Here is a 19,831-nt window from a genome sequence, read left to right as displayed (position 1 = left end):
AAAAAGAAGATAAATATAGATGAAGTAGAATTAAAATAGAATAGACAGTGTTAGAGTTAGAGGGTCAAATAAAGGTGGAACAGATGTGTTTTAGTCGCTTCTTGAAGATAGCTAAGGACTCAGCTGCTCGGATTGAGTTGGGCGGGTCATTCCACCAGGAGGGAACAGTTAATGAAAAAGTCCGGGAAAGTGATTTTGTGCCTCTTTGAGATGGCACAATAATACGCCGTTCACTTCCAGAACGCAAGCTTCTAGAAGGCACATAACTCTGAATTAATGAATTTAGGTAAATGGGTGCAGAGCCAGTGGTGGTTTTGTAGGCAAACATTAATGCCTTGAATTTAATGCGAGCAGCTACTGGTAGCCAGTGCAAATTGATGAACAGAGGTGTGACATGCATTCTTTTCGGCTCATTAAAGATTAATCTTGTAGCGGCATTTTGTATTAATTGTAGAGGTTTGATAGATTCACCAATGAATAAATTATTAACAGCATAAGCATATTTATTCATATTATTAAAAAAAAAAATAAAGCTTTTAGACTGATTGTAGTGGGATATTGTAGTTTTATGGTGCGTTCACCTAATGTCACAATTACTGTAATTAATCATGTATAATATGCTACATATATATACTACTATTCAAAAGTTTGGGATCAATATTATTTTTAAAGTTTTTGAAGGACTTTCTTTTGCTCATCAAGGCTGCATTTATTTGATCAAAAATACAGAAAAAACAGTAATATTGTAAAATAGTATTGCAATTTAAAATAACGGTTTACTATTTTATATAATTTATTCTTGTGATGCAAAGCTGAATTTTCAGCATCATTACTCCAGTCTTCAGTGTCACATGATCCTTCAGAAATCATTCTAATATGCTGATTTATTATTAGTGTTGTGCTGCAAGTTGAGCTGCTTATCTTTTTTTTTTTTTTTGGAACCTGTGATACTTTTTTTTCAGGATTCTTTGATTAATAAAAAGTTTAAAAGAGCAGAATTTATTCAAAATAATTTTTTTTCTAACAATGTACGTCTTTACTATCACCTTTTTATCAATTTAACACATCCTTGCTGAATAAAAGAAAAAAAAGAAAAGAAAAAAATGTACTGACCCCAAATTTTTGAACGATAGAGTATATTGTTTTAATTATGCTAAAGGAAATTATGGAAAAAAACATGATGCAGTAAATAAAAACTTTGTAGTCATAGATTATAATATTGTATTTATATTTATTATACATGTTTTAATATTTTTCTAAATATTTTTAGTCAATCGATCAATATCACAATCATATATAGTACATATATATATAATCTCTATACATCTATATTTAAAATATTATGTAAAAATATGCATAAGGTAATTATGAAAAAGGAAACTACAAATTATAATAGTAATAACCAATACATATTTGTATATATTTTCATATTTTGCAATAAACTATATTATCTATTGTCAATGGAGAAAATCAATGGAATTTTTATTTCTGGAACCCCAATTCTGTCCTTTATTACAAAGTAACTCCCACATGTGATCGCACCATTAGTTCCGCAGCTGACTTATTGGCTTTCTCTTGTTGGCATTGCAATAGGAGCAGAATGAGGATTGCGGTGGGGCGTCGAGTCTGAGTCCATCTATCGTGTCCATGGTCATCCTCCAGCTGCCGCTGCTCTGGCTTCTGATTGGACGAGGACACTGCCTCTCGTGACCTCAGCATAGAGACGCCGCACCCCTCTTCGATGCCAAAACTTACATTTAAACGTTCATCTGGACTCCCACGCTACAGCCCAGCACACGGAGGGAGAGGCTCTGACCCAGGAAGTACAAAACCCAAGCCGCGATCACTCACAGCCTTTGAGGTCAAAGTAGGTCGGAGATGATAAATGAGCAACGACCTTTGACATTTGACCCGTGAGGTCAGACTCTCTCCACATGAGCGACAGGGTGGGCAGACCTTGACACTTCATCGTCACTTCGCTATGAAGAAATGTCCTTTCTTTAAAACGAAAAAAAATTATCCAATCACAACACTGCCAACCAAAATTTCGCCCTTTACTGGTGTGATGCCTTTTTTAACCTAAATATGTCCTTCAACATATTTACACGGCTAATTCCTCAGTATTACAAACTGTTCGTGTGTGACTTTTATGGTTTGCCCTGCTGAGATCTTTAATGGACCCCTCCGGGTTGGGTCAAAATCCAGCCTTATTTGTGGTCTGCAGCCCATTACTGGGCCCGATGCAAAAGTCTCTTGTTTTTCCCAGTGGTCTCCACCTCTGTGCCTCGGGAATATCGGTTTCATTTCAGACCGCCGTTTTATAGTAAACAATCCCTCCCTCCATTTGTCAGTGGGTACCTGTATTCGCTATTTTTTATCGGCCCATAGTGCATTTCAAATGCGCACTGCTGCCAAACGTTACCCTGTGTGTGGTCTTGCTGTACTTTGCCCTTAATGCCAAGCAGGTCGTGTGGCCAAACAGCCCTTTGGTTCTTATTTAGGGCTTTTTAAATGACTGCCGATTCGTACCGACCTAAAAGCTCGCAAAGTTATGCGTCCTGGCTGTGAATATGGCGAGAAATCCCTGCTGTTGCATGTGTGTGTGTGTGTGTGTGTTTTTTGTTTTTTGTTTTTCGGTGTATTAGCTGTTTATTTGAGATTAAGTTATTGAAAATGAGCTAAGAGTTTTCTGCTGTATGTTTAATGTTGAGTTTTATGTGCTATGCAGATGCTAAAGGGTGAAAGGCATTTATGACATAGTTGCTCTTTCCCACACTTTAATTTCATCTGGAGAACTCGAAAAGGTGGAAAGAAAATGATCTAATGTTTACAGATATTTTGAGACACTCGAGAGAGTTTTTATAAGAAATGTTGCCCCTGGTTGTGTTGTCTGAGTCTCTGATGTGTCATTTTTCACTTTAATGTCAGAGGCAGAGCTCTGTCAGCCTTTCTTTCCTGTCAACGTGCCTTGATGTGAATGGATTCATAAAAAAAATGTCAATGTGCAATCTGACCCAGAGAAATGCTAAATATCGGCATTCTGATCTGATGAAAAATTCAACTTCCGTCCCTTTAAGAGGTCCTGACTGGATCTTTGTGCCTCATTGAAATCTTGGCCAAAATCCAAAATTTATGGAATAATTAAGATTTTGAGAAGAGACAAGGATAATTACAGAAGCCCTGGACTGCTCACAAATTGAACGTTATAAAAATATTTTTCAGCATTTTATTTGTTTAATATTGATAATAATAATAATAATATATTTTAATAATTTATGTATAGTTTATTTATTAATTGTAGTATTATTGTTATTGTTATTATTATTTGTTTTATTAAATAAAATAAAAATATGAAAAATGTTTTTTAAAAAGTAGGTAGAAAATTATGGAGAAAAAAATATTTTTTAGAAAAAGGAGAAGAAAAAAGAAGGGGGGAAAGTCTGCATTCTGTATATCTACATTTTTGCCCAGTTTCTTACAAACAGCCAAATCTTGTGGTTCAGAGCTTCTGTAAATAATAAACATAGTTATTAAAAGGAGTGGGGGGGGATGACTTCAATTACAAATGATTACTTGGTACATGAATGTTATGCCTGTAAAAAAAACAAAGCTATATATTTTTTTTTTTTAAGTATTCAGTTCAAAGTTATTTTTGTTTTGAAGAGAAGGAGGGATGTCTAATGCTTAGCCAGTACCCAATATATTCAATATTGTATTGATTATGAATTATGATGATTAATTAATAGCAAACAGATGATTTCTGCAAGTTATTACTGGCCGCTGAACCTTATTTGCATTGTTTTTGGCTTAGTGTATATGTACAAAGTCATTTGGGTCTCTGTCAGCACTGATTACCATCGTGTTCTTTCTAATTTTAGAAGCATAGACAAACAGGAAATTAAAAGACATGAAGACACACAACATCACTGCTACTTTATGCATCATTTCCTCTGTACACAGGAAACGGTTTTGGTAATGCACCTGAAAACAACATGATTGGACTTCGTGGATTTGGCTTGCGTTGAAAAGCCATTCTTCTGAAAATCTTTCCATGATTCATCACCGTAATCAGACAAGCATTCTAGAAGTGACGTGCATTAAATCAGTGTATGATAAAAAGAAAATGCCATAAACATCGTAGTTAATTGGCTGTCAAAATGAGAAATTATTGAAAACATCTCCAGTTCCAGACCGTTAACTCGACGAATTACCCACGTTAATTCCCAGCAAAACTAATGTCATCTTGTTTATCTATACTAAGTATAAAGTACATGTTTTTCACTTCCTCTACCTGTACTTTAAAGTGCTATCTCAAAATGTTTTTCCAGCCTAACACACAAAATCTGCCTGTGAGGGTATTCAAACCTTTAACATAATCTTATCTCTTCCTAATGCCCTATTTAGTTGGCATGTGTTGCACTGGAAGTGAAAACTAAGCTGTGTGTGCGATGCTACAATATTTGCCTCTGTAGATGCTGGAGTGTGTATAGTAACAGATTACGGCTCTGTTCAGAATAGCATACTAGCATACTACTTCTACATTCGCAGTATGTAGTATGTATACTATGGACAGTATGCACATTTTCAATATGCAAATACAAAATTCCCAGATGACCTTTTTTTTTTTTGCTAAAATATGCAGTATTCGACAGCAAACTGCATGGAATACTGTATCCCACAATGCAATGCACCCTTCGGTTTTTAGTAAACTGACTGCAAAAATTGACATATTTATACAAATTAGTATAAGTTGTTTCCCATCTGATGATGTCACAATGTAGCATTCTACTGTTTGGAATGTTTAGTGTGGAATAATGTCTACTATTTTTTTTTTTTAAAGAGACAGAACATACTGCGCAGTATTCAGTATATACTGTAGTATGCTAATATTCCATTCTGGATGCAGCCTAAAGGTCTTTGCACACTGAGTCTGAAATTTTCGCATGTTAAAAAAAAAATACGACCTCACGTGTCAATCACATCTACATACTGCCTCCGAAATGTTCGTCCGTCATAGAAAAAATCTGGATCGGGGTCGATTTTCTGCGTTTTTCGCATCTGTAGCAAGCTTTTTGACTCAGTGTGTAAGGTTTCTGTTCGTGACGATGATAAATATGGAAAACGCATACGTAAATTTAGAACTCAGACCTTAAAGGTGCAAAGACCATAAAGGTGCAATCACATTTAGCAAAATTTCACGGGAAAAATCCAGTTATTTCAGTAGGAATCTGTGCGATCTTGAGCCTCGCATGAGGACGGATGCAGATTTTGCGAATTTTTGCTGGCTTTGAAAGTGAGCTGTGCTTCATACGTCGTTACACTACTGACAAAGGACTTTTTTGCGAAATCTCGCTGAAATTTCGTTAATGTGACCTCGCCTTAACATTCACTGCTTTTTTCTTGGGCGACAGCTGCTGAACCGAGACGTGTCCCGATCCTGACGGTCCAAGCTAACCTTAACCTTAAATGTCAAAACTGATTTGGGACCAGTATTTGAAAGCATTAAGGGTCTCCAGCTTCTGACAGAAATAGTTTACAGGATACCTTAATAGAGGTGAAAGTGTTTTCTAGAATATCAAAAAGACAGATGTTTAGGGGAAATATGAGATCAATTCATATTATTCCTTAGAAAATACTGAATTAGATTTAGCAACTTAGTCCTTCAGACAAACTGGGATGAAGAAAGGCTTTCGTTTAACTTCCTGTAGACTGAGCTCAGATGCTGTCACCTCAGGAACAGAAAATGGCAAAGTGTGATTTAAAAAGCTGCCGTTTCGGTTCTCTGTCTCTCTGGTCTGTGTGGGTTTTGATCTCTGGAATTGTCCGATAGTGTGAAGTGTGTTTTAAGTGGTCAGTCAGATCCTGCTGCCTCCACTTGTCTCCTGGTTGACCGTTAGTCTGCCTCAGTCAGGGTTTAGGAGGACTTATCCCTAGGCTTATTTTCAGCCCCCCTTAATTGTACTGTCATCCAGTGGTTCACATCTGGTTTTGCTTCAGGAACCAGATTTTAAGTGGTGACCCAAACAATACCAAACGTAACCGGCATTTAATGTAGTCTGGGTTGTATTTTTTCTTATTTTTTTTACCATGCATAGTTTTGTTCATGATTTTTGAACAATTTCAAATAGCCGTGTTGTCATCGGCCTAATTTGGTTAAATCGCTTCTAGTAAAATGACAAATTAAATTAGGCCAGGGTTTTTGACGTCAACTAAAAAAGATATAGGAAGCATTTACTCCTTCCTTTAAAAAGCTGATATTTAAACGTGCAGTCTCCTAATGTGTCATACTGTATTTTTTTAATAATTGTAAAAAAAAAAATGTAACTAGACATTTTTGGAAGTTTTTTATGTTTTTTTGGATGAATGATTAACACAACAGGTATACAACAGTACAACCAACTGTATGTTCATCCCTCACAGCATTGTTTTCCTTCACATAAAATTAAATATGGCATTGACTTTAAGGTCCATGCAAGATAATATGCTTATTAGCATTTTATTATTTGCGTTTAGCAGTTTTTTCTGCAGTCTGTAACCCTCAGAGCAGACCTTTGGTCCACCAGTTGAGAACCACTGATTTACGCATAAAACTCTTGTGAATCTTGATAATCCTGATTCAGACAGTCTGTATGTTTGTTTAAAAAAATAATTAAAAAAGTAAAAGTAACTATCTAAGGCAGAAATGATAAAAAGCCCACTGTGTATAATCCTGGAACTGTCTAAAATTCATGTTCAAGTATATTGAGAATAAAAACTTTATCATCAGTGTGAGTGTTGCTGTGTCCTTTGCCTTGACTGTTTTGACCGTGACAGATTTCTGTTTTTCTTCTTTTCCAAAATCACTTCTACTTGTATTTGTCCTGGTGCCAAAACATTTTTCCCCATGTATGTCAGAGGGAAGTTGGAGTCTGCAGTTTCTCTGCTCTCATGTGACATTCTTCTGTCATCAGCGAGGACTCGGACCGAGCCAACCACAACACGGCCCGCGAATCGCTCAAAGCCATCGATATTTTCACACAATGTTATCTGACTGCCATCGCTTTTCTATTGCTCCATCGCCATATGCGCTCGCTCGCCTCTGATTTGACACTGAAGGCCTCGGTACCGTTTCACCTTGAGTTTGAATGTGAAACCAGCAGCATGCAGATATATAGGGTCGTTCCTACGTTTATTGGCGATATTAAATGTTCTTCTTCTGTGATGTGTGATATACTACGAGACCGTTAAAGCTCACGTATGGTACTTCAGTGCTCCGGGACATTTCAAATAAGTTCATTTACAGTCCCCACAGCGTTTTTGTTTAACGAACGGCCCGTTTATATTTGCGAAACAGCTGGGGGAAGCCTTAAAAGGACACGTATGATATAAAATTACATATTTTACAGACTGGAGGGAGGAAATAAGCTGTAATATTAACGGCTGAGGCATTATTAAAGCTGTCAGTCTCCTAATGCCACCTGCTTAAAGGGAGAAATTTAAAATATTTTGTGGACTGTAGAGCAGTATGTGCGTTGGAATCGGTGTGAAAAGTGCAGTGGGTACTTAGTGTCTGCGAGCAGGTGTGAGACGGAGGAGATCAAAATTGTTGTCAAGTCCTCAGCAGTCTTGGCACAACATTTTGCCTCTCATAAGTTACTTGCAACTAGTGCTGTCAAACGATTAATCGCATCCAAAATAAAAGTTTGTGTTTAAATAATATCAGTGTTTGTACTGTGTATATAAATACACAGACATGCATGTATATATTTAAGAACAATGTTATGTTTATATATTAAATATATTTATATATAATATAAATTATATGAATATAAATGCATAAACATTTAAATACTTTCAAAATATATACTGTATGTGTGTGTATTTATATATACATAAGAAATATACACAGTACACACGTATATTATGTAAACAAAAACTTTTATTTTGGATGCGATTAATCGTTTGACAGCACTGCTTGCGACACAAACAACTCATGTGATTTATGTCAGTAATATATATTTGTCTCATGAGATGCCATAGAATGGGTCGATACAAGAGACAGAGGTGCCAGATGTGGAGATTGATTTCAAAATCAATATGAAATCACTATTGGCCTTATTTACTTGCTTGATACACATTTGTGCGTTATTGTGAATGATTCACCAGTGTATGATTTTTTAACAATTGCTTGTTTTTGTTGATCAGTAGCTAATTGGCAATAATTGTTTTAGGCTACTGCTGCCTTTCTAAAAGTTTACCAAGAGTGAGCAAAGCAGTTTAATGCCAGCTTTTATTCCATGTTTAATTGAATTTATAAACGTAGTGTTTTATGCGTGAATTCATAAATTAAATATTAATTTGCTCTCTGCATTGGCAAAATCGTGGATTGAAATATGTGATTTTCAGTGTCCCATTTATCGGGCCAGTTGTAAATGCAATGTGCATTTCCATTGGGATTCTTCAGAAATGCTCTCAACATGTAATTTAATTTAATTTAAAAATAATGAAATATTTTATTTAATTTATAAATTAAATCACAAATTAAATTGTACTGCCTGACATTAGCTAAATCATGAATAGAAATATTAGAGCTGCTTTATATTTATATAGGCTTTTATATATTTTATGTGGCCTATTGTAAATGCAATGTGCATTTGCATTGCCTCAAAGATACTCTCGAGATTTTATTTAACTGAATTTAATTGGAATAAATCAGTCCTCGCTCTCGCGCTTGCAACTAGTACAGAACGCCGCGGCTCGTTTTTTTAACAGGGACAAAAAAGAGAGAACATATCACACCTGTGTTAGCGTCACTTCATTGGTTACCTGTTCAATTCAGAGTTGATTTTAAGGTTTTAGTATTTGTATTTAAATCACTTCATGGTCTTGCCCCTACTTATATTTCAGATCTTCTCCATTCCTACTCTCCTGAGAGAACACTTAGATCTTCCACCCAGATGTTATTAAATGTTCCAAAATCTCGACTTAAATCCAAAGGTGACAGGGCTTTCTCAGTTCTTGGTCCAAAGCTCTGGAATTCCCTACCATTGTCTATTAGACTATCCCCTACTCTATCCACATTTAAATCTTCTCTTAAAACATTTTTTTTTTCTCAGGCATATGCTTAATTTGATAATATTTTAGCTTTAATTTTGTTTTATTTTGCATGGTAATGTTTTGTTTTGTTTTAACTTTATTAATTTTTGTTCTGTTTTCTTTTGATTTATTTTATTAGTATTTAAATTGTATTGTATGAGGATGTTTTTGTCTCGTATGTCATGCAGCACTTTGGTCAGCATTTATGTTGTTTTAAAGGGCTATGTAAATAAACTTGACCTTGACTTGACCTTGACCTTAATTAAATAATTTAATTTAATAATGCAATATTTATTTACTTCAATTCTTTAAAATCAAATTATATATTTAATTTATAAAATTTTACATTTATTTAATTAAATAATTAGTTTAACTTATAAATTAAATGATTTGTCTTTAAATGTAACATTCTTAATTTGTTGTCTAGCAGTAGCAAAATCATCAATGGAAACAGGAGAATGGATTTATATGTGATTTGCAGAGTCACATTTATGTGGCCAGTTGTAAATGTAATGTGCATATTCAATCATATAACAGTCTGTTTGATCATGACGCAAGAAGAGTAAATGCGATCGCAGAGTAAACGTCCTTGTATCGTTCCTACATTTTTTTATTTCGTTTTTTTTTTTATGACAGGGCCTGTGTGGATCTGTTGTTGTTAAAAGCTGCTTTGAATAATTGAGTTAGTCGTTCACTTTTTTTTTCTCTCCAAAATTCTTCGACATTCTTAGATTCTACAAGGCCTTATTTCACAATGAGCTCTAGACGTGGTGGCTCTCGAATGGAACGTGTCCTTATGTTTTTCCTCCCTTGTCACCACATCGACCCTGAACCCATAAACAAAAGTGGACAGTGCACAGTAAAAACTAAACATGCTCACTGTGCACATATTTCAACTGGACATAATTCACAAGTGCCATCCACAGCCACGTTCTATCTCCTTCCAGGGATTTTGACAACAACATGGTTTAGTTGTTTGTATTAAAACAGCATGTTTCCTCTCTAAACATTCTAGATGTTGCACATTCGATGTGCATTTTTTTTTTTTTAATAAGGCTGCATTACAGAGTTCAAAACATCTTAGTGGTTGCAGCCAAATCAGACTGACTAGCATGCAAGAACACCATGTCTGATTGTGGCGCTTTGCTCCAGCAGAGATATTAGCCTAAAGTGTCTTTTCTCAAGGTTGATGTTGGACTGCTGGTATTTGTGGGGTCTAAAAAGTAGCAAAGGACCAAACCTCAAGATTCAGATGAGGGTGTCTCATTCTTGCAAGCGGTATTTCTAGGTTTGCGGTTGAATTTCGTTGGGGTTAAATCTTGATTGCTAACAATTATATTTGAATAAACTCTGCTGTTTGTATGTTGATCGCTTCTGGTTATTAGATGGGAGGCCACTTTATTTCCATTATAAAGGCTCACTGATGCTTTATGGAATGACAGTGGTTGCTATTTTGCCAGAACGCCTCCAGACAGATTCCGGATATCCAAGAAAACAGCTGTCTGTTTCACAGCATGTTTAAAGAAGTTTCAGCCCTGCTTATCACACGAGTTAGTGTCTACTTTGTGTTAATAGTATATATCATTATTTTTACTCTGCAAAATGTAACAATCTAGTTGAATTGAATCTGAGAGGTAAAGTTTACTCCTGTCCTTATTGTAACTCTAACCCTAAACCATTCTAAAATAAAATTGTCTGAGCTTAAATCCATTGTTATGTAATTTATAGTAAAGAAGAAAATAAGTAGTAGTTTGCTTGTAAATTCATGTGTGTTACGGGGCTGACAAGACGTGAGACGTGCGGATCCATGTGCAAGCTTTTATTTTAAAGCAGAAGAGGTCAGAAACACAGGCAGGGTCGAACAATGGCAAACAGGTATATGGCGGGCAAGACACAAGAATAATCCTAGGGCTAGCGTAGGTCAACGATCGGCGAACAGAATCAAAAGGGCGAGGCTAGAGGGATAAATCCAGGAAAACAGGCAAAGATCAGAAACCAATAAAACAGACAGGGCAAGACTAGGCTAGGACTGGGAAACTAACGAGGGCTCTGTAAAGTAGCTATCACTGCTGGCGATAAGCGCATACAATACTCGGCAGTTTGATAGGAGTCAGATTGAGTGATATATAGTGAATGTGTGATTGGATACAGCTGTGTGCAATCAGTGCTGTGTGCAATCAGTACAATGGATGATGGGATATGTAGTCCGGGATGATGCAACAGTTTGTGTAGTGCGAGAGTCAATGTAATGGAAAGGGTGACCTCTGATGGCAAGCAGACGGAAGTTCATGGACCGGATTCGTGACAATGTGCATAATCAATGCATATTTATATTCTTTCAGGTTTCTTCCATCATTTTGAAAATATGCCAAGTACCAAAGAAATATAAACAATAAATAAATAAATATCAGGTTGCTAATTGCAGAAGGTGTTGTGGTAATGAGAGAAAATAGTTAAAATCAAATAAAAATGCTCATTTAAAGGGATAGTTCACCCAAAAATGAAAATTCTGTCTTTAATTACTCACCCTCATTTCGTTCTAAATGCGTAAGACCTTCGTTCATCTTCGGAACACAAATTAAGATATTTTTGATGAAATCTGAGAGCTTTCTGACCCTCCATAGAGAGCAACAGAACTATCACGTTCAAGGCCCAGAAAGGTATAAGGACATTGTTAAAATAGTCCATGTGACATCAGTGGTTCAACCTTAATTTTACGAAGCTACAAGAATACTTTTTGTGCGCAAAGAAAACAAAAATAATGACTTGATTAAACCATTTTTTCTCTTCTATGTCAGGTTTCGACGTGCGTTCATGAGTGTCATGGTACTGTCATGACACGGAAGAGAATAAATTGTTGAATAAATTTTGTTTTCTTTTGTATTTTTGTGATTTTTGACGAGCACCGAAGACTGACAGGGAAGAGAAGAAATTCGAGAAAAAAATTAAGTCGTTATTTTTGTTTTCTTTGCACACAAAAAGTATTCTCGTAGCTTCATAATACTGCACTTGATACATTGATGTCACATGGACTATTTTATCGAAATCCTTACTTTCTGGGCCTTGAACGCGGTAGCTGCTTTGCTGTCTATGAAGGGTCAGAAAGCTCTCGGATTTAATCAAAAATATCTTAATTTGTGTTCCGAAGATGAACGAAGGTCTTACGGGTTTGGAACGACATGAGGGTGAGTCATTGACAGAATTTGAATTTTTAGGTGAACTATCCCTTTAAGAATATCTATTATTTTAGATTTTTGAGTAACTGTGCATGACTGTTAATAGTCAGTTTTTAAAAATGTAAAATTGTATTAGCTTTCCTTGTGGTATTGACATTTTCAGACTGTTGAGGAAACATATTTGTTAATGTTAAATAGATGCCCATAGATGTTAAATTGTCAGTGGATGTTTTTAAATTAATGCTCATAATCACTAACTTTGTTGTTAATTTGTTCACGGAAGTCTTTGTAAACATTTAATGTTTGCAATGTTTGAAACCAAGCTTTCGTGAGAATCACCCATGAGTTGGCTAGTACATACGCACAGCAGAGGATGTAGAGGAACTTCCAGGTGCTGTAAACAATTTCTCTGTTCTGTAGTCATTTCTGGAGAGAAACCACTACAATCAGGAATGTTTAGATGCCAAGTCTTTCTTCTGGGTGGGTCACTGGAAATAAAAGGATTGTTTTTTAGATATTTTTCTTATTCATGCCCACTCCCCCTACACACATGCGTGGTCCATACCAGCAGCTGTAAACTCCACAGACCCCCTGAACTGTGTAACTGTGAGTCACCTGCGACTCATTTGAGACACGCGTTCTGAAAGCGGGAGTCTGGTAGCGCTCTTGCTTTTCATGTCCTTTCATGTCCAGCTGTCTGTTGTGAAAGTGATTTGGCCGCCGCACGCAGCACAGCCAAACACAATAACTTCTCACAGATGTGTGTAATGTCCGGCTGAACCCCACCACAAAGCCAAAGGGAGGGAAAGAGAGGGGAAGCAAAGTTTTCAACCATCACTGAAACTACAGATGCTGTAGGCTATGTTACATATAAAGGCTGTCTCAAAACTTTGTGCATTGGCTCAATAATTGCTAATGGCTAATTAGGAAGCAATCTCAATAAACATCACCTTAAACTTAACCTCACCAATGAATTAGCCACCAACTGAACAAAACATAAAATTGTTACCATAAGATTGGTCCTCCCAGGTTGTGACATTGGCATGTAGCTAAGCTAACAATTTGTTAAGCACATTATTGGCTGAAATAATACACGTGTCAATTCCACCAATTAGTTTAAAAATGTTGTATTAATTTTCAGTTCATAATCATTTGCCTGAGCTCTGTCTGTCACCTTGCTAATGCTAATATATGCTAACACCCTGGTAATGAAGAATTATAATGTATCATACTTTACTCTGCATTACCTTTACGAAAATTAACCATGCTTTTATTGTAGTAAAAGAGTAGTAACTATGGTTTTTTTGCCATATTGATTATAATTTGTATAACCACAGTTTTACTACAAATACCATGGTTAAACTATGGTTGGTGTAGCATAACAATGGTTAATTTGTGGTTACCACGGTTTAACTATAGTAAGTAACCATGGTTTGTTGGCATAATTTGTAGTAAAACGATGGTTAATTTCCGTAAGGATATATTTTGAATACTACGATACATCAATGATACATGTCTAAAAGATCATAGGCTGAAATCACAACAGAAAAACTCTTTTTGCTGATGCATTTTGCTCAAATTTTGACAACATTTTTTTATCAGAAAGTAGTGTTGTCCTCACAGTTTCTGACACTAACATGTAGCTAAGCTAACAATTTCATAAGTGCAGTAGGCCTATTACTTGAAATAATACATTAAAGGTGCACTGCAGGATTTTTTAAAAACACTTTTGACCACAGCGTCGGACCGAGTCCCAAGACACACTTTCAGCCAATCAGTAGTAAGGGGGCGTGTAATGATAAAGAGAAGGGAGCGCTCAATTTGAGTGCACAGGATGGATATTAGCAGATCGACTATAGAAAGATAGAGATGGCTGATAAAAATAGGAAAATATCAGAGAAACGAAACATTAAAAAGAAGGGTTACGATCAGGCAAGAGGTAGGACCCGCGTAAATATCGGAGCAGCTTTCCAGCGGTGGAGAGAACTCAAGGAGCGGGAAGGCCTGGAATCGGACACCGAGGTTGCGTTGTTTCTTCTTGATAGGTGAGTAACCTTGATTTTGATTCGTTTCACACAACTTATCCATGTTGGCTTTTGTTTGAATATGCTTGTGTCATCTTCACATGTTTCCGTGATCGTTGTTGCCATGGTTGTGTACGTACGTGTGGGGCGGAGATTTCAAAATAAGGGTGGGGTCCTGTTGGGGTATGGGCGTGTTTGTTTTGGTGCTTTCAAATATCAACATCGTTTGGCAAAAATCGCTTGGTGCACCTTTAATGTATCAGTTTAAACAGTTAGTTTTAGTAATTCATATTAATTTTAAGAACTCAATCAAATCTATTCATAATCAGAATTTCCTAGACTCTATCCACCACCACCTTGTCAATGCTAATATATGCTAATAATACTATGGTAATGAAAGATTTTTATATTCATATACTTTATGGTATTAAGACATTGTACTTACATATGGAACTTCAATGATATATGTCTAAAAAACATGGCCTAAATTCGAAGTAGCATGCTAGCATGCTAATCTTAACTATTTCTGCTAACAGTTTTCTATTGGTCATTGTGGCAAATTTGCATGACTAGCTGAAGAAACCAGATGTTTTTTAGCAGGTATGAGCTGTAATGGCGCAGCTCTATTCTGGAAAAGGGGGCGGGGAGCAGCAGCTCATTTGCTCATACTCTAATACAACGTGTTTCTGCATCCACTCAAAATAGGCATTTTCAAAATGATATAATAAATGGTCTGTGGGCCATTTTGAGCTAAAACCTCACAGTTACATTCTGGGGACCCCTGAGACTTATATTACATATTGTAAAAAGGGGCATAATATGTCACCTTTAAGTTTAGGTATTGGCTATATAGGTATTGCTCAAATTTCCACCAAAGAGTGGTCTCTCAGAAGGTAGTATGTGTGTGTATGCAGCTCTTCTGTTGGGACCTGCAGGTGTGGGATGGAGTCTGTGCAGAATCAGCATTTCTGAACACAAACTCTTGACTCACAGTAACACAATGTGTTTTGTAGCAGGAAGCAGTGATTGTGATAATGATCTTGTGACATGATAGGGTTATTAAAAGTGTCTGCACAATGTGAGATGCCAGGCGGCTGCTTGAGTGTTTAATCTCTCCATGCTTTATGTTTCAGCTGAGGAGTCACTCTGCCCCGGGGATGGTTTATTTCTGCACACAGATGCTCTTTTATCCTCTTTCAAGTTCTGCATCTCAGTGGCATCTTCTCTTGCTGTTCCAGCGACTGGATTCAGTGTGTGTGGCAGATGAAGCGCCGGTGTGTTTTCTGTATGTGCTTTTTGGCATCACTCTGGTCTTTGCCCACACTGGATTTAGCTGACCCAATGCTACCCCAAAAAAAGTCACTTGGGCCTTTTGTGCACTTAGGATTCCAGACAGACCTGGACTGATAAAGTCACAACAGAAGGAGGCAGATGTCTGGAATCAGTTTCCTCATTTGGATGCCAACTTCTCTTGTCGAAAGAGCAGCCCAGAAACATGGTTTATCACTGCAGAAGGTTCTCTAACACTGACCTAGTCCTGCAAGACTTCTCCTCCAGACTTTAAATGGCCATTTTCCATTTGCTACAGTTTATTTCCCAAAGCATTAAGGGAGAGGAACATCTGTTGGTCTTCATCATCCATCCAAGTTCCCATCCCAACAAAAGTGCAGGTATGCAGCGTAGAAAAAGAGGTTCTTTGGAGCTCAGATTTTACTTGCTGGTGTTGCTTGTTTACCTTGACCACTTACCCAACACCTCGACAATAGAGCCCAGATACTATGTGCAGAGATTAACATTAGCATTAGCATTATTTGCTGAGGAAAAGACAAACAAGAGGATCTGCTGAGAGGTTTGTTGCTCGTTGGAGATGAGGAGATTCATGCTGGCTGATTGGTCACTGAACCCATGAGAACAAGCCAACTGACTGCCAGAGAGAAGATATAAACTCTCTTCAAAGTCAGTTGGGTGGTGCTGTTTTAAGACCAATTCACACTGCACTGACAAACGCCAGCAATCACATTTGTTTGGTTTTGTTGGATTAGTGTGTTACCCCTGTCAGCCTCTGTTACCGTAGTTGGTCAGAGTGTGTTTTCAACCGACTGAATATGTTCAGTCAGCGTTTTTCGGTGTCTGTTAGGGCAGTGTAAACATGACAGTTATTTTTTAGAAAATTATAAATCCAGCTGCCAACTTGTTTGGTGTTTGTTGCCGTTTGTCTAGTTCAACGACAGCATGGTGCTTGCAACACAAGACCATAAGTTGGATTCTCAGTAAACATACTGCCAAATATGTGTGCCTTGAACACACTATAAACTGCTTTGGGTAAATGTATAGTGATGCACCAATTCACCAGAAAACCAGATGCTGAGACCACCAGATTTGGGATAACCAGACTTGCCTTCAACGCCGTTCGTATAAAATAAAAGTCCACACAAACTAAGAACATGTAACGATATATAAAGAATATATGAATTAAATGATTATATGTATTTTAATTCATGCTGCCTTTAGTTGGTTTGATTCGAAAATAATGGTAGCACTTCATTTTAAGGACCAATTCTCACTATTAACTAGCATGCATTTTATTAGCATATTGCTTTTTTATTAGTACTTACTGTATAAAGCACTTATTAATGCCTTATTCTGTATAACCATATTTTAGATCCCTTAATCCTGCCCTATACCTAACAACTACCTTACTAACTATTAATAAGCAGCAAATTAGGAATTTACTGAGACAAAAGTCATAGTTAATAGTTAGTTATTAGTGAAAACTGGGCCTTAAAATAAAGTGTAACCAAAATAACAAATACTGTAGGCTCCAACAAATCTTTACAATGCTAATCATTGTAATGTTGGCTTTTAACGAACTATTTTAAACAGACACCCGTACGGTATATTATGATATAACAAAAATATGATATATATGAAGTGTTTGTGTGTGCACAATTAGGAAAAGCAAGAGTAAACTGAATTTGCAATCACTTATTCCAATACCTTTCAGGTAATTTTTTTTTATCAGACCTGTTATATCTGCGGTTTCTGTTTATATTTTTGGCCAAGATTTTCAGAGTATTTTAGCTTTTTATTCAGTGAAACTAACAATGAAAATCTGTTTGTAGGCCTTCAGCTTTACACCCTTAGTGTCCAAGCACACATGCCAAACATCTTTTCTGGTGGAGGTGTGTGTGTATTTGAAAGGCAAAGGGGGTCAAACTGCGGTCCAGGTAATTTGCTGCCTGTGAAACTGAAGTCCAGCACCCAGACCTGCATGAGGGGCTTTTGAAAGCTGTAGTAGGACATCTATTAACACCTGTCTCCTGCTTTCTTCTGTCGCTCGCCCTCTCCCTCTGTGTTCTCTCTTCCTTGCTAATAACTCCACTTAAGACACCGCAGTCACTCAGAGTCCGGTCTTGACCGGTCTCAGCAGGGTGTTGGGGTGGCCATCCTGTGTTTTAATCCGTAACATTGTTATCTGGGGAAAGCGCGAGCCGCACCGATGTGATCTGTGGCCGGTCGCACGCGCGCCAGGGTTAAGAAACCTGCTCGTTTGTAATTGGATTTATGTGCAGGAATGTTTTTCCAAGGCGCGACTTGTGAAATAACACGCCATCTGCTCCCTATTAGAGTGTGGGACCAATGCTCGCTACACAACAAGCAAGGAAAGCCCCAGACGTGTAGATTCATAGTGCTGGAGGGCCGCTTTATTACCGCACAAGGGAGAACTGTGGTTCCAGCACACGGGTGCCATGACTCGCTGTTCAATCGCTGCGTTTTCTCTGCTAGGTCTGTTCTCTCAGAATGCATTTGTTCTTAAACTCTCAGTGAGAAACTCTTACCTTTCCATTATCAAATTCCTTCTAAAGTTTATTTCCGTCATACATCTATCACTGTTTTATTGCTAGCTTTGTTTTTAGCAGTTCTCACTAAAAGGCAAGCATCACTATTAATACGTTTACACTTTTTACAAAACCCCTGACCGTAAGTATTAATCTTCGGCATGTAAGATGTACCACGCCGTGCATTACATGCTACGTAAACAAACTTACAACTTTCTAAAGTAACATGCTAACAACCAGCCAGAACACATTAGTAAGCCTATAGCAACGCGTATAGCACCTTATCAGTGGCTTAGCAGCATTTTTGCATGGAAAGCCAGCGGTTTTTCAAGTTCTTTATAAAAATGTAGTTTTTAATATTAAATCTTAAATCTTCCTCCTCACTTTACATTCTTTTTTCATATCTCATCTTTTCCGCTGAAATTCTGACTTTAACATGAGGAGCAATGAGAAACAGTGAGAATGAGCATAAGAGGGCAAGAGAGAGTTGGGGCAAGGAGGCTTTTACTTTGACAAGCTAAGGTCAAAGGTCTCAGAAAGGAGATCATACTAGCGATTAGGCCCCTCAATGAGGGTTAAAACTTTAGTCCCACTTGGGAATGGTACTTGTGCATGTGTGAAAGTGCATACAGCAGGATGACAGACCCCAGCCTTGGAGAATAAGTGTTCCCCTCCAGCCACTAGTGTGAGGACCCACCCTTTCTTCTCGCTAGTTTCAGAGCGAGTCCGTATTGCAAGACTTATGTCGTAATGGTGCGTGTTGTGCGTATGTAAAATAAGAGGTTGTGAGAGACAAAGCCCACAACACCAAATATAAGTAAGCAAGTGTTTGACTATGAAATTTAATGATTGAGGATATGTACACATAGGTTATCATTTACCAATTTTGAAAAACATGTTTTTTATCATGTTGACAGAACAATAGCCTTGAGAAAAACAAGTATATTTGAGCATACTTTTAAAAAGAGTACTTATAACAGAAATAATATGGTTTAAAATATATATTGAAGTACAAACTGAATGTGATGTTTTTCAGACACTTAAATGCATGTTATTTGCAGTTCAATTAAAATGTAATATAATTTAGAAATCTCTATTAAATGCAAATGACCTTAAGAGTGCTTTATTTATTTGTTTATTTATTTTTGACTGACTTAAGTATTAAGTCGACTTAAGTGCTTAAGTGCATCTTTATATGTAATTTCATAATTACTTCTACTGTCTATAAAAATGGTAAAAGTGATGTGCTGACAAGCATTTGCACAATGTAACAAATATTTGTTTCACTTAATTTTTTGTATGATTCTTCTGTAATTCTGTAGTGCTAATTATTATTGTACTATTTATTTTCATGTAGCATCAATATTTTGGTAAATATATAGGTCAGGTAAATTTTAGAACTTCTTATAAAACATTGGTTTAGTACAGATAAGTTATTGTATGTTTTTTATTTATTTATTTTTTTTATATTTTGCTTTTGCATGGATGGGAACATTTGTATAATATTCTAGAGCATTCTGGAACATTCTAGAACATTGTGGGACTATAGTCAAAAAAGACAAAAATCATCTTATGTGCACTTATGAAGTTTTGGATGACTCACTTTTGGCAACTGTTTATGTTTTTGTTGGCTTGGTATTATGCATGTACCATGTTATTTTTATGCATGAGTTGGAACAGATTAGCTTTTATAAGTTGTCAAAATTTCAGGGTAATG

General features: G+C 36.7%; 1 protein-coding gene and 1 long non-coding RNA gene across 2 annotated transcripts in view; one reads left to right on the top strand and one right to left on the bottom strand.

Moving 5' to 3' along the window:
• cacna2d1a (calcium channel, voltage-dependent, alpha 2/delta subunit 1a) overlaps positions 1-3,212 on the top strand; it is an 85,801-nt gene extending 82,589 nt beyond the window's left edge. Inside the window, exon 38 of the mRNA XM_016550662.1 lies at positions 1,594-3,212. Coding sequence (XP_016406148.1) covers positions 1,594-1,710 — 117 coding nt within the window. The 3' untranslated portion in view covers positions 1,711-3,212. The remainder of the gene's footprint in view (positions 1-1,593) is intronic.
• Positions 3,213-8,844: 5,632 nt separating this feature from the next.
• Positions 8,845-19,486, bottom strand: LOC107738832 (uncharacterized). Its single transcript, XR_001639932.1, has 3 exons — positions 19,379-19,486; positions 13,234-13,236; positions 8,845-8,855 (listed from the first exon to the last, which is right to left on the bottom strand). It is a non-coding gene; the product is annotated as an uncharacterized LOC107738832 (long non-coding RNA).
• Positions 19,487-19,831: the final 345 nt, after the last annotated feature.

This window comes from Sinocyclocheilus rhinocerous, unplaced genomic scaffold, assembly GCF_001515625.1.
Source record: "Sinocyclocheilus rhinocerous isolate Xijiao unplaced genomic scaffold, SAMN03320098_v1.1 scaffold3117, whole genome shotgun sequence".
Lineage (NCBI taxonomy): Eukaryota > Metazoa > Chordata > Actinopteri > Cypriniformes > Cyprinidae > Sinocyclocheilus > Sinocyclocheilus rhinocerous.
The sequence above is the reverse complement of the archived record's forward strand: the minus strand, read 5'-3'. Positions and strand labels throughout refer to the sequence as shown.